General features: G+C 34.3%; 1 protein-coding gene across 3 annotated transcripts in view; it reads left to right on the top strand.

The window, feature by feature from the left end:
• Window positions 1-15235, top strand: part of CCDC73 (coiled-coil domain containing 73) — a 175364-nt gene that overhangs the window by 44126 nt on the left and 116003 nt on the right. For all 3 annotated transcript variants that reach the window (XM_045039108.1, XM_045039107.1, XM_023239733.2), the window contains one exon: window positions 3962-4114. In XM_045039108.1, the coding sequence (XP_044895043.1) occupies window positions 3977-4114 (138 nt within the window). In that variant the 5' untranslated portion in view covers window positions 3962-3976. The remainder of the gene's footprint in view (window positions 1-3961; window positions 4115-15235) is intronic.

Raw genomic sequence — 15235 nt, 5'->3', positions numbered from 1 at the left:
TTGCTTCCTTGTTTTGGTAATATCTATATGCTTTAAGTCCTTTGAGATTTAGTTGTAATATTTTAAGATTTTTTTCATATATTTTCTTTTTTTCATATTTTTTTCTGTCACTTGACTGTGATATCTGTAGATATGGGTTTTTAAAATACATTTTGGATTCACTACAATTCTTTTTTTTTTCCTGTATAGCATAATAGAATTTATGTGAATTAAATACACACATAACACTATGTGTGTTAAAAGGATAACTATAGATTTAAGGATGCATATCAAAAGCATTAGGGGTGATCTGTAAAGATTGGGAGTGAACTAGAAAGCAAGCATAAAAAAGAATAAAACAGTATTAAAGGATGGAGACTCGCATGAACCAAAGATGTTGGTGACTCCTTTCTCTTCAGTTTCTCAGTGTATCCCATATGCTGTTTTCTTTTCAGTCAGGATTAAATCAAATGAAGTATTTTTGGATTCACTGATCTTCTTGATCTGAAACTTGGTGTTTACTTTAGTTCTGGAAAATTCTCAGCTGTTATTTCTTCAGAATATAGTTTATGTCTCTTTATTTCTCTCTTCTTCTTTCTGGAACTGTTACACCCTCTGACTTTATATTCTTTTTTAACCTTTTTTTCTGTAGTTTCCATTTTTATATTTTCTTGCTGCATCCTTGATATTGTATTTAATCTTTTTTATAGTACACTAAATCTCTCTTCAGCTATGTACGGTCTTTGCCAAACATATTGAGTTATCAGTTGTCAATTATATACTTTTTCTATCTAGAGATTATACTGGGATATTTTAAAAATCTGCTCTTCTTCGCAAATATTTTCAACCTTGACTTTATTTCTTTAAACATAGTAACCATAGCTGTTTTAAAGTTCTTTTGTGTGATAATGGAAAAATCTGCAGTATGTGTGTGTGTGTTTCTATTATCTATTTTTTTCTGCTTGTTCTCATAATGCAGTGTTGTGTCCTATGCCTGATTATCTTTATGTGCTGCTCATTGTCCTTGAAAAATAATTTTTAAAGATTTCTTGAGTACCTACAATAAAGTTACATTTCTCTAGAAAGAATTTTTATTTGCTTCTGCTAGATTCTTATGGGCACTACCAGTTTGAAAACATTTGAGATCCTATTCATAAGTTGAGGTTTCTTTCACAGTCCTATGAAACCACCTTTGTTAACAGACTTATCTGAAATTAAGTTAATGGCAACTTTCTGGGATGAGACAGTTTTTACTTCCTTCATATCTCCGCCTCCCTTTCTTCTCTTTTATGCTTTATCTACTTGGCACCTGGGCAGCTATCCTATAGAAGGTGGTTATTTTTGCTTCAACCTTAAGTGAGTTTAACTCTTCTGAATTCTGTTTACTATAATAGGTCTCTTATTAGACTTCACACTTTGTCAGACCCTAGGTTTGCACTCCCTGTCTCTCACACCAGAGGTCATCAGTGTTGTTATTTAATTTTACTCAATTTGGCAGATACCCACAGGATGAACATGGCTTTCTCTGTTTAGCTTAGATCTTGGCCCATGGTCTTTTTAGAATTTAGAATTTGGATTTACAATTTTTTACTATTTTGCTAGGTCTTTGATACTTTTAGGAAGGTTTAAAAATATTTTATTCAAAATTGTAATTGTTTTTAGCTGGAGGGTTTATCCAACTAATGTAGCCCATCGTTTTCAGGAATGGAAATTTCCCTTTTAGAAAGTTTCTTGCACGCACACCTGTGATGGTTAATTTCATGTGTCAAGTTGGCTAGGCTATGATGGTAAGCCAGTTTTATTTTATTTTATTTTATTTTATTTTATTTTATTTTATTTTATTATTTTTAAATGTTTATTTTGAGAGAGAGAGAGTAGGGGAGGGGCAGAGAGAGAGAGAGAGAGAGAGAGAGAGAGAATCCCAAGCAGATTTTTCACTGTCAGCTTAGAGCCTGACACAAGGGTTGAACTCATGAACCATGAGAGCATCACCTGAGCTGAAATCAAGAGTCTGACGCTTATCCAACTGAGCCACCCAGGTGCCCTAGGGTAAGTTAATTTTAAAAAAATACAAAAAAAAAATATTGATCAAATGTATTTGGTCAAACACCTGTTTAGACATTGTTGTGAAGGTAATTTTTAATTTTAAATTTAAATTTTTAAATTTAGATTTAAATCCGTAGACTTTCAGTAAAGCAGATTATCCTCCATAATGTGGGTGTTCCTATCCAAATAGTAGAAGTTCTTAAGAGGAAAAACTCATGTTCCTAAAGGAAGTCTGCTTTGAGACTGCCTTTGGTCAAGTTGAAATATCATCTCTTCTTTGGGTCTTCAGCCTACTGTCCTGCCCAGAGGATTTCAGGTTTGCTGGGCTCCCAATCACATGAGCCAGTTCCTTAAAATGAATTTTTTTCTCTCTCTCTCTGTACATATACATCCTATTGGCTCTGTTTCTTTAGATAATGCTTACTAATATAATACCTATCAGAATGGCTAGGATAAAAAAAATAGTGATGACACCAAACACTGGTGGGGATTTGGAGAAGCTGGATCACTGATACATTGCCAGTGAGACTGTAAAATGGTATTACCATTCTGGAAAATAGTTTGGTAGTTTCTTTCACAGCTAAAAGTGGACTGTATTCATTCAGCCCAGCAATTGTTCTCTTGGATATTTATCTCTAAGAAATGAAAACTTATGTAGAAACTTGTATATGAATGTTCATGGTAGCTTTATTCATAAAAGCCCAAAGTGAAAATGACTCAGATGTCTTTCAGTGAGTGCATGGTTAAACCATAGTATGTCCATACTATGGAATATTACTCAGCAATATAAGGAGTGAACTGTTGATACAACAGCTTGGATGAACCTCAAGGTAATTATCATGAGTGAACAAAATCTAGTCTTTTTTTTTTTTTTAATTAGATGAGATTGATTGATTCATTGATTTTTCAAAGTAATCTTTACACCCAGCGTAGGGCTTGAACTCACAACCCTGAGACCAAGTCACATACCCTACTGACTGAGCCAGTGAGGCACCCCTGAAAAAAATTCAATCTTAATAGGTTACGTGATGTAAGATTCCATTTTGTGTATAACGCTGTTCAAATAAACAATTATAGAAATAGAGAACAGAGTAGTGTAGTGGGTATGGAAACAAGCTGCATGAGGGAGCTACTGTTGATGGTACAGTACTATATTTTGATTGTAGTGGTAGCTACATGAAGCTATACATAAAATAAACTTGCACAGAATTATATACACACCCACACACAAATGAGTGAATGTATAGGTGGAAGAATTTTATAAGATCTGTGTATTGTACCAAAGTCAGATATACAGTTTTTATAGTGTACTATTATTATGCAAGATCTTAACATTGGAAGAGGATGCGTGGTGTATAGAACACCCTGTACATTTCTTTCCAACTACCTGTGAATTGATATTTATTATTATGAAAAGTTGAAAAGAGAAGTTTCTTGTAGCCTGACTCATACTGAGAAAGATATTTAAGTCTTGGCTTTTAGTAAAAGGCAGTTACTTCATTCTTTCTTTTTCAACTCTGTAGGGTTTAAAGATTGAAATACTATTAGTACTCATAGCATCCTTACAAAATGCGATATATCAAGGCAAAGTTAGGAAGCACATGGTCTGGCAGCCTTGGTATGAAGCAGTTACTGAAGGGTCACACCTTGCCTGCAATTTAGGAATCCAGCTTTTAAGATGTGGTGTTTAGGGGAAGAAAATTTAGTTTGTGCAGGTACTAAGGTAACATAAAAAGCCTCAGCCACAGAAACTATGGATGCATCACAAAACACAAGTGGTGTCAAGATTAGAATAGTATTGATGACAAAACTGTTATTCAGTGCTAAACCTGAAGTATTATGGGATACAGGTGGTTATATCTTTATGGTAAATGTACTTTTACTTGAAAAACCTAGATAGATGATTTTTTTCAGTTAAAACCTTTTTATATTACAGGAAGTAAATGTTAATATGGAGAATCATTTTAAGACTGATTCATCATCCTCTACCTTTGCTCTTCAAAGTTCTTCAGAGACCATGTTTTCTATTCAGCTACTAGATTTCAAAACAAGTTTGCTGGAAGCATTAGAAGAATTACGTATGAGAAGGGTAAGCTCATTTTTATAATGCTTTAAAATTTTTTTAATTATTTATATTTTAGTTAATATACAGTACACTATTGGTTTCAGAAGTAGGATTGAGGCTCCTGAGTGGCTCAGTTGGTTAAGCATCTGACTCTTGATTTCTTCTTAGGTCATGATCTTACGGTTCTTTTTTTAAAGTTTACTTATTTATTTTGAGAGAGAGAGAGTGAGCACACGCACAATCATGGGAGGGACAGAGGGAGGGAGATAGAATCCCAAGCAGGTTCTGCACTCGCAGTGCAGAGCCCAGTGTGGGGTTCGAACTAATGAACTGTGAGATCATGACTTGAGCCAAAATCAAGATTTGGACCCTTAACCAACTGAGCCACCCAGGCACCCCAAGATCTCACAATACTGCTCATGAAGATATTGGCAAAGGACATATCTGATAAAGGGTTAGTATCCAAAATTTATAAAGAACTTACCAAACTTAACACCTGAAAAACAAACAACCCTGTTAAGAAATGGGCAGAAGACATGAATAGATACTTTTCCAAAGAAGACATCAGATGTCTACCAGACACATGAAAAGATGTTCAACATTAGTCCTTATTAGGGAAATACAAATCAAAACCTTGATGAGCTACCACTGCACACCTGCCAGAATGGCTAAAATTAACAACACAAGAAACAACAGGTGCTGGCAAGGATGTGGAGAAAGGGGAACCCTCTTGCACTGCTGGTGGGAATGCAAACTTGTGAAGTCACTCTGGAGAACAGTATGGAGGTTCCTCAAAAAACTAAAAATAGAACTACTCTAGGATCCAGCAATTGCACTAGTAGGTATTTACCCAAAGGGTACAGGAGTGCTGTTTCCAAGGGACATATGCATATCTGCATAAAATTGTAAAAGATGTTTGGTTTCAGCAGATATGTATTGTTAAAAGCATTACATTTCTGAGACTCTCTGTGTCTAAATTTGAAGCATATGTTGTTAACTCTCTGTAAGATAGATTGGAGTTGGTACAATTTTGGAGAGAAGAAAATAAATTATAAAATTATTATAATCTAGGGATGAGGTCATTAGGACTTATATACAACTGAAGATAGAACAGGAGAGACAGGAAGGAGAATCAATAGAATTTGGTGATTTCTTGAAAATGAGCTGTGAGAAAAGATCTGAAACAACATTTTTATTATGTGAACTTTGTTCTAGGATTTAAAAATATTGAAATTTGTTATATTAAGAAAATTTAATTACCATGATCATCCTATATAAAAGCTATTTATTATCTGTATAACAAAAGCCTATTTAATAAAGAAGAAATCCTGCTTAAAAAGGGTGTGTTGGATAAGCATTAAAAAGTGATTTTTGTAAACGTATCTTAAAGTGGAATCTTTTCTAAGTTAAAGCAACTCTAGGTAACAATTTAAAACCTCATATTCATGTTTTACTATGTTCTAAGCATTGTATTTGGTCTGTTTCTATTTCCATTTTAAAAAAAATAAACTTCCCTTAAAAATCTTTTGAAAATTTCAGGGTAGCAATAGAAATGGTGTTTTTAATAGCTAAATGCAGAACTAAATACTACTTTAAAAAATGTTTTATTTATTTTTGAGAGAGAGGGTTGGGGGGAGGGTCAGAGATGGGGACAGAGGATCCAAAGCAGGCTTCATGCTGATAGCAGTGAGCCTGATGCAGGACTCAAACTCAGGAACCATGACAGCATGGAGCCTGATGTGGGGCTCTAACTCAGGAACCATTAAGATCATGACCTGAGCCAAAGTTGATGCTGAACCAACTGAGCCACCTAGGCACCCCAGTAAATACAACTTTTAATAACATTCTTTATTGAAAGAACTTTATTTGTAAGAAGGGGGAAAATTCCTCCTTTTTATTGGAAGAAGATACATGTTGATTTAGTATGGTGGCAACACTTTATCCCTATTGCTGGATTTTAACTTTTCCCTCATATTTTATTAGGAAAATTTCAAAAATACATAAATGGTGAAAGAATTGCATAGTAAACACCCATATACCCACCATGGTAGGTAGAATAATGGTATCCCACTGATGTCCACATCCTAATCCTGAGAACCTTTGAATATGTGACCTTACATGGCAAAAGGGATTTTGCAGATGTGATAAAATTATGAATTTTGAGATGGAGGGATTGCGCTAGATTATTCAGGTGGGCCCAATGTCTTCACAAAGGTTTAGAATAAGAAACAGAATAATCAATATCAGAGAAAGAGATGTGATGACAGAAGTAGGGGCATGGTCAGAAAGAGATTTGAAGGTGTTATGCTGCTGCTTTGGAAGATGGCAGAAGGAAGCCATGAGTCAAGGAATGCAGGTGGAAGCTGGAAGAGGCAAGGAATTTTTCTGTGGAGACTTCAGAAGCTCTGCAGTCCAGACAACATCTTGATTTTAGTCAAGAACATATCAGACTTCTGATTTCCCAAACTGTAATAGAATAAATATGCGCTGTTTTAAGCCAAAAAATATGCTGTAGTTTGTTACAGCAGTAATGGGAATCTAATACACTCACTGCCCAGATTCTACTCTTGGTCTCATATATATTCTTCTATCATTGGTCTTATTTTTTTGATGCATTTCCATGCAAGTTTGAAATGAGTATACTTTAGTATGTATATCATTAACTGAAGTTCAGCATTTATGTATTTTTCTTTTAATATAAGGCGTATATACAGTTGACCCTTGAACATGGGTTTGAACTGCACAAGTACACTTATATGCAGTTTTTTTTTCAATAAACTGTTAATGTTAATGCTGTAAACATATTTGTCTTATAAATTTCTTAACATTTTTTTCTCTAGCTAATTATTGGAAGAATACAGTATATAATACATGTTACAAACAAAATATGTGTTAATAAAGTGTTTATGTTATTGGTAAGGCTTTTGGTCAGTAGTAGACTATCAGTAGTCGTTTTGGGGTAGTGGAAAGTTATATGTAGATTTTCAACTGTGCTGGGGGTTGGTGCCCCTAACCTTCATGTTCAAAGGTCAACTGTGCAATGAAGTGTATAGTTCTTAACTGCACCATTTCATGAGTTTTAACAAATGTCATCCGATTCTTTGTCAAGATATAGAACATTACTAACTCCCCCAGAAAGTTCCTTCATGTCCTTTGTCACTTATTCCTCATCCTTATCCAGAGTCAACTGTTGTTCCAGTTTTTTCCACCATGGATTAGTTTATCTCTGTTCCAGAAATTAATGTAAAAGGAATCATTATAATGTATGTTCTTGTGTATAAGGCTTATTTTATGCAGTATAATATTTTATTTATTTTATTTTTTATTCACAGTATAATATTTTAAAGATGAATTTGTGTTGTACATATCAGTAGATTTTCCTTTTTATAGCAGAGTACTATTCTGTTGTATAAATGTAATACAGTTGGTCCATCTGTTGATGGTTACTTAAGTGGTTACTAGTTGTTGGCTATTATGAATAAAGCTATGGGAATATTTTTGTACAAAATGTTGGGAGGCATGTATGACATACTAAGCAAGAAGAGATCTTATTTGGGAACTATTTATGGGATGTTGATTACCTCACATGCCCTCTCTGCTGTCTTCAGTCTTCATTGAAAAATTTTAATATTTCCCCATGGTAGTCTGAAGAAATATTTTTGCTTAGCATTTTAAAAAGCAAAAAATATGCAATTAAAGGTAATAATTGTATTTAATTTGTAAAGCTAAAAAAGGGAGAACTAAAATACTGAACTACAATTATTAATGCGCTTGGATGGAATTGATTGTTAGGTCCTTGTATTGTTTAGGAAATAAGACATTGACCAGCTGTAGACTTTGTTTAGTTATGTAGGCATATTAAAGTTTTCAGGATAATCAGCAAATCAATAGAAATAGGGTTTGTATCATCCCAAATAGTAGAGAGAAAATATGCAATCATAAATTATCTTCAATTTGATATTGCAAATAGCTGGAAGGAAAGAATAATTTTAGGTTTTAGCTGTCTCTGAAGCTTTATCCTGGTAAAAATGTTGACGCTGTCTTCTGTGTATTCCAGAAACTGGCCCAGCTAATCTACATTTTTCTAATTAGTTTTAATATTGACAGGTCTGTTAATAGTAAACTCAAGGCTTTCTTTTCTCTTTCCTTTCTCCCTCAAATGTCTTTATTTTGCCATGGATTTGTAGCTTGCCATTTATGTTCTGTCAGTATTTTAAAGAGATTATTGAATTCTTTTGCTGTAGCTGAGAAAGTTGATGTTCATTTAATTGCCCCTCTGTTTCTTTCTATTTGCTCATTAGAGCTTCTTTTCCCCTTTATTTGGCTCCAGTTTTAATGAGTCTAGGTGAGAATTTATTTACATTTTGTGAGACTCATTTTGGTTCCTGAATCTTAGGAAAATTTTCACCCATGATCTTTTTGAGTACTGCCTCTCCCCTATCTTCTGTTGTCTTCTTCTGAAACTCCCATTAGATAGCATATTGGACCACATCATTTTATCTTTTATGATTCTTAACTCTTTTGTATTTTTTATCTATTTGCCTCTCTATTGCATTCTGTGTAATTCATTTTGTTGTTTCCTAATTATCTCTTCAGATGTTTTTACTTGGTAGCCAATTGCTTGGAGCTTTAAATTTCAATAACTATATTTTTCATTTCTGTGGTTCCTTCAAAGAATCTGCTATGGGAGCCTGGGTGTTCAGTTGGTTGAATGTCTGACGTCTGCTTAGGTCATGGTCTCGTGGCTTGTGGGCTTGAGCTCTATGTCAGTCTCTGTGCTGATAGCTCAGAGCCTAGAGCCTGCTTCAGATTCTGTGTCTCCATCTCTCTCTGCCCCTACCCCCACTCTCAAAAATAAACAAACATTAAAAAAAAAAAAAAGAATCTGCTATGGTCTGAATATTTGTGTCCTCCAAAATTCAAATGTTGAAACCTAATGTCCAGTATGAGGGTATTAGGAGGTAGGGTCTTTGTGAGGTGATTAAGTCAGGAGGGATAGAGCCTTCATAAATGGGGCTAGTGCCCTAACAGAGTTCCCTAGCCCCTTATACAATGTGAGGTTATGAATGGGGGAGCACCTCTCATCAGAAACAGAACCTGACCATGTGGGCACCCGGATCTCAGACTTCTAGGTTCCAGTACTGTGAGAAATAAATTCCTGTTTTTTATAAGCCACCCAGTCTGTGGTATTTTGTTTTAGCAGATTGAACAGATAAAGATAGCACCTAAAAATTTAAAGTAATGTCAATCAAAACCCAGTGGGATGTTTTTCAGAATTTGACAGGATGATTCTAAAGTTATATACATAAGAAAAATGTATGATTATATATGTAGATCATTGCCTTGTACACCTTAAGCTGATACATCATTATATGTCAGTTATATCTCAATGAAACTGGAAAAATAAAGTGTGAGTATAGACAAGAACCTTTTCAAAAGATAAGAATGAAGTGCTACTTGCTTTATTAGATATTTAAAACATGCTCTACTATAATAATTAAAAATGTGATGCTGTTGTAGGAATAAGTAAATCAGTTAAAGAATAAATCAAGTGGGAGAAAAGAAGGATAGTCAGTCAATAAATGACATTTGGATAATTCGTAATACTTCACATGCAAAAATAACTTTTGGAGAAAAAGTAAAATGCCAAGAAAAGTATATGTATGCTAAAAAATATAAGACATCAATTTTGTAGTCTAAGGAATAGAGATTAGCTTACCTGAAAGAAAAAATGGCTAGATATGATGACATACAAATTATTAGCTTCTATGGGATAAAATCTGCCATAAACAAAGTTTAAAAACCAGTGGTTGAGAGAAGATATTAGCATCATGCAAAATTGAAGAAAGGATCAATATCTTACTTACAAACATACAAATCAAAAATACCACAATAGTAAAATAAAAAGTAAAAACATAAATAATCATAAAATATACAAAAATATGCTTAACTTTACTATTAATAAAATAAATGCAAATTATTGAAAATACATAAAAAAGATGAACAATCCCCAGTGTTGGCAAGATTTTTTAGGAGTATTCTATCCTTTCTTTACTGATATGAATTAGTACATATGATAAATAGAAATTGACTTCTCTCTAAATTTAAAATGTAGAATTTCCTGATTGTTAAGTATGAAGAATTTATACTTTTATCTAGGATAATATCTTGTGTGGGCTTAATTGGCTAAAGATTTTTTACAATGATAATATCCTATAGTGTTTTAATGGGAAAAATTATAAACAGTTTAAATGTCTACTAACAGAGGGTAAATAAGTGATACTATTATTACATTAGTGACTTTCAATAAATGATACTTCTTGGTATTCATACCCTTGAGTAGATTACTCCCAAATTATCTTAGTCCTGATCATGTGACTTGCTTTGGCAAACGATACATTCATAAGCATGAAACAAACCAGAGGCTTGATGAGTACATTAGAGCTTGTTCTCTTGGAAGATACCCTTTTGGAAGTCAGTTGCCATGCCGTAAACTCAGAACAGATTATTTAGTGATGGAAGGTACATGAGGAGAGACACTGGAGTGGGAGAACATTATGATCATTGCAGCCCCAGCCAAGCTACCAAGTGAATGCCTCTGCATGAGTAACCTGATCCATATTACGTGAAGCGGAAGAACTGTCTGAGCTCAGTCAATGTATAGAATTGTGAGGCTTAATAAATTGTTATTTAAAAAATTTTTTAAGTTTATTTATTTTGCGATTGAGAGAGAGAATGAGTGAGCAGGGGAGGGGCAGAGAGGGAGGGAGAAAGAATCCCAAGCAGGCTCTGTACCGTGAGCACGGAGCCCGATGTAGGGCTCGAACTCACAAACTGCAAGATGATGACCTGAGCCAGAACCAAGAGTCAGATGCTTAACTGACTGAGCCACCCAGGCACCCCAATAAATTGTTATTTTAAATCACTAAGTTTTAGGGTTTGATATGCAGAATTAGTGACTGAATCAGATATGTAGAATATTATGTAGCTCTTAAAAAGAGTAAGGTAGGTACATATGCACTAACATGGGAGATGTAGATGGTACATGGTAGTGTAGGGCCATAAAAATGACCCTGCAAGCACAAATTTTTTCCTTAAAAAAAAATTTAAAATTTGTGATTGTTCTGTGACTTAAAAATATTTTTAGAAACGTTATATGCTCTCTTCTACTATAAATAAAGAAAAATGAAAAAAAATATTTAGTATACTATAATTTAAACCATTAGATACATTGAGGATTAAAGTGTTTTATTTCTTTGTGAAAAACTGATCATGATAACTTGGACAGTGCTTATCTTATTGTTGTGTCACTCACACTATGGAGTTAGCATTATTTCTCTGCCTTTGCAAATTATAATACTCCTGTTCAGGTTTGGATCAGCTTCCCATCTTTTACCTTTTGCATTTTCAACATTGTCACATATCTTTGAGAACTCCTTCAATGTGCTATTTTTGCTGGCATTACTAATTCTGGGACATCTTCATCCTTTTTATCACACTCAGTTTCCTTCCACAGTCACTTTTCATTTATGTTGATATGTCTATCTTTTTTCCTCTGGCTTCGTTTCTAGGGTCTCTCAAATGGCAGTAGTGTTAACATTATTATGGTCAGCTATTCTCCTTCTCCCCCTCCCCCTTCCCCTCCTCCTCCTCTTCCTCCTCCTCTTCCTCCTCCTCCTTCAATTCCTCCTTCTCCTCCCCCTCCTTTTATAGCAATCTGATTTTTATTCCAGTATTTAGAATATATAATATATATTTGAATGGATATGCAATGATGTATGAAATAATTTTATAAAAAAAAGCTTTCCAGAGGAACATATTTAAACTTAAGAAAAATTCCACAAATGGTTGACACATATTCTACATTTAAATTTGAATATTTTTTCACATGAAATAATTACAGCTAATCATTCAGTAAAATATAAAAGCACAAAAATGGAATTCAGCTCAGGTATCTATCAGATAGTCTTTCTCAATAAGACTGAAGTCAAAGTAAAAATAGAGAGGTATATGATCGTATTGAATTTTGTGTCTACCAAAAGGAAAGGAGCACGAAAATAGTATTGCAAACTGGCCAATTGACCATAGAGATTTTCTAAAGGTACATATATAGTACCATAAAATTTCACCTTTCCATGGAGAAATAAAAGATAAATAAAATGTTAATTTTTAAAAATGTTTTAAACTGCTTTTTTTTGGAGAATATTACTGGGTTGACAAATCTAATTTTATTTTGAAAAATTAGTGAGAAATGAACATTCACAACCCAAATGAAAAGTATTAAGAATAAACTATATGAAACCAAAGTAGTCTTACATAACCAAAGGTTAATAATTAATATATAAGCTATCACTGCAGTCAGAATTAACTTATGTGTATTTTCCCCACTTCTACTTCATGTTTCTCTTTCAGAGTATTCTCTTCTATTGAAAGTATTAAGTGTGAATTTTACAGTATGTTTTAAAAATCTAAAACATACCATATTTTTGCTCAAATTATAATAAAACTTACAGGGTAATATGAATCACATTCCTTTATTAGATATGTAACTATATTATAATTATTGTAAGTTTATTAATATATCCCATTGATGAACTGACAATGTAGCTATTCTTTAACTCCATTTATATTTTATTTGAATTTTACTTCCAATGTTATTCTCTTTTTTCTTTTTCTGCACTTCCGTTTTTTGGGCTAATTCCCTTTTTGGATTATCTGTTTTTATAAAATGTTATGTGGATTTATCACTAGGAGACAAGAAAGGAAAACACCTTACATGCTTTACTGTCTTGGCATAGACTGAATAACAGACACACATGACTAGTCATTGACAGACTGTGAGATAAGTGACACGATTGATCACAGATCATGATCTGTTATTTAAAATTTTTTTTTTCAACGTTTATTTATTTTTGGGACAGAGAGAGACAGAGCATGAACGGGGAAGGGGCAGACAGAGAGGGAGACACAGAATCGGAAACAGGCTCCAGGCTCTGAGCCATCAGCCCAGAGCCTGACGCGGGGCTCGAACTCACGGACCGCGAGATCGTGACCTGGCTGAAGTCGGACGCTTAACCTACTGCGCCACCCAGGCGCCCCATGATCTGTTATTTAGAAGCAGTTTGTGGATTGAAGAGTTAGCAGTGAAGTTTGTGCAATTACTCACAGTCTTGTTCAACTGAAATTTGAACCATGTTTCTGGGGAACTGGTGGTGTTTGACCAAATAAGGCAACTGAAATTTGTGTGTATTGGAATTTTGAGGGTTGCTTGTATATCATTAAGTGAAAAATGCAAGTTGTTTTTTTAAAAAAAAGTAAATGTATAGTCACAGAAAGCAGTTCTGGAAGGATATATATTTAACCATTAACTATGGTTATTTCAGAAGAGTAAAAGTTCTTTATAGTGTTCTTTTACCCATTGTGTAATTTGAGGCTGTTTTACAGTAAAAGATATAACATCATAGGGGTGCCTGGGTGGCTCAGTTGGTTAACCTGACTTCAGCTTGGGTCATGATCTCATGGTATGTGAGTTCAAATCCCACGTCGGGCTCTCTGCTGATAGCTTAGAGCCTGGAGCCTGCTTCAGGTTCTGTGTCTCCCTCTCTGTCTACTTCTCCTCCACTCACACACTCTCCCTTTCTCTCAAAAATAAATAAACATTAAAATTTTTTTTTTTATCAGGGCGCCTGGGTAGCTCAGTCAATTGAGCGTCTGACTTCGGTTCAAGTCATGATTTCATAGTTTGTGAGTTTGAGCCCCATGTCGGGCTCTGTGTTGACAGCTCAGAGCCTGGAGTCTGCTTCGGATTCTGTGTCCCTCTCTCACTGTGCCCCTCCCTCGCTCATGCTCTCTCTCTCTCTCTCAAGAATAAATAAAACATTAAAAAATTTTTTAAAAAATAAAAAATAAAATTTTTTATCATTATATAAAGTATTTGGCATGCCATGAGATACTATGTTATCTGTTAACACCAATATAAAAACCAGACAATAAAAAACTATGTGATTTGGATATTTGAATTTAAATAGAAAATGGGCATTTTAAGTAGAAAAGGAAATTTATATTATAATTAATACATTGAAGAAATTAGAATTGAGAAAAAAATGTAAGAGATGGAGAATTTTATCTGAGGCTTGAAATCTTAAAAAAAATAACCAAATGGAAATTCTGTAAGTAAAATATACAATACTCCAAATTAAGAGCCCCATAGATTTAACAGCTCCTTAGACACAGCAGAAGAGATTAGAGAACTGGATGATGGTAGATAATAGTAAAATGCCACCTGCAGATTTAGAAAACTCTATAAAACCCAAGTGTGATGAATACAAAGGAAATCACTCCCAGATGTATCATAGGACTACTGAAAAACCAAATGGAAAATCTTAAAGGCAGCCCAAAGTGGTAAAATATCCATTAGTTTCAAAGGCACAGTAATACAATTGGTAGTGGACTTCTCAATAAAAATCATTCTGCCCAAAAGACAAATGAGAATTTAAAGTGCTAAAGAATAACTAACAACGTAGAATTCTATTCTTCCAAAATATCTTCAAAATGAAAGTGTGAATCTTAAGTGAATTACATTTAAAAAAAATTTTTTTTTCTTTTCAGCGTTTTTATTTATTTTTGGGACAGGGAGAGACAGAGCATGAACGGGGGAGGGGCAGAGAGAAAGGGAGACACAGAATCGGAAACAGGCTCCAGGCTCTGAGCCATCAGCCCAGAGCCTGACGCGGGGCTCGAACTCACGGACCGCGATATCGTGACCTGGCTGAAGTCGGACGCTTACCCGACTGCGCCACCCAGGCGCCCCAAGTGAATTACATTTTAAATGATTTTTTTCTAAGTGGAAGAAGCCAGATTCAAGAAGCTGTTGTATTATCCAGTGCATTTATATGACATTCTGGAAGAGACAAAACTATAGGGATGAAAACAAATCAGTGGTTACCAGGTGTTGATAGGGATTGACTATAAATGGAATGCATAAGAATTTTTGGGAGTGATAGACCATTCTGTATGGTAAAGTGGTGGTAGAAACATTACTCCACACATCTGTCAAAACCTGTAAAACTAACACCACAAACAGTGATACTATACAGTATGCATAAATACTATACAGTATGCAAAAATTCAGTCAGGATTCAGAAG

This window comes from Felis catus, chromosome D1 (assembly GCF_018350175.1).
Source record: "Felis catus isolate Fca126 chromosome D1, F.catus_Fca126_mat1.0, whole genome shotgun sequence".
NCBI classification, from domain to species: domain Eukaryota; kingdom Metazoa; phylum Chordata; class Mammalia; order Carnivora; family Felidae; genus Felis; species Felis catus.
The sequence above is the reverse complement of the archived record's forward strand: the minus strand, read 5'-3'. Positions and strand labels throughout refer to the sequence as shown.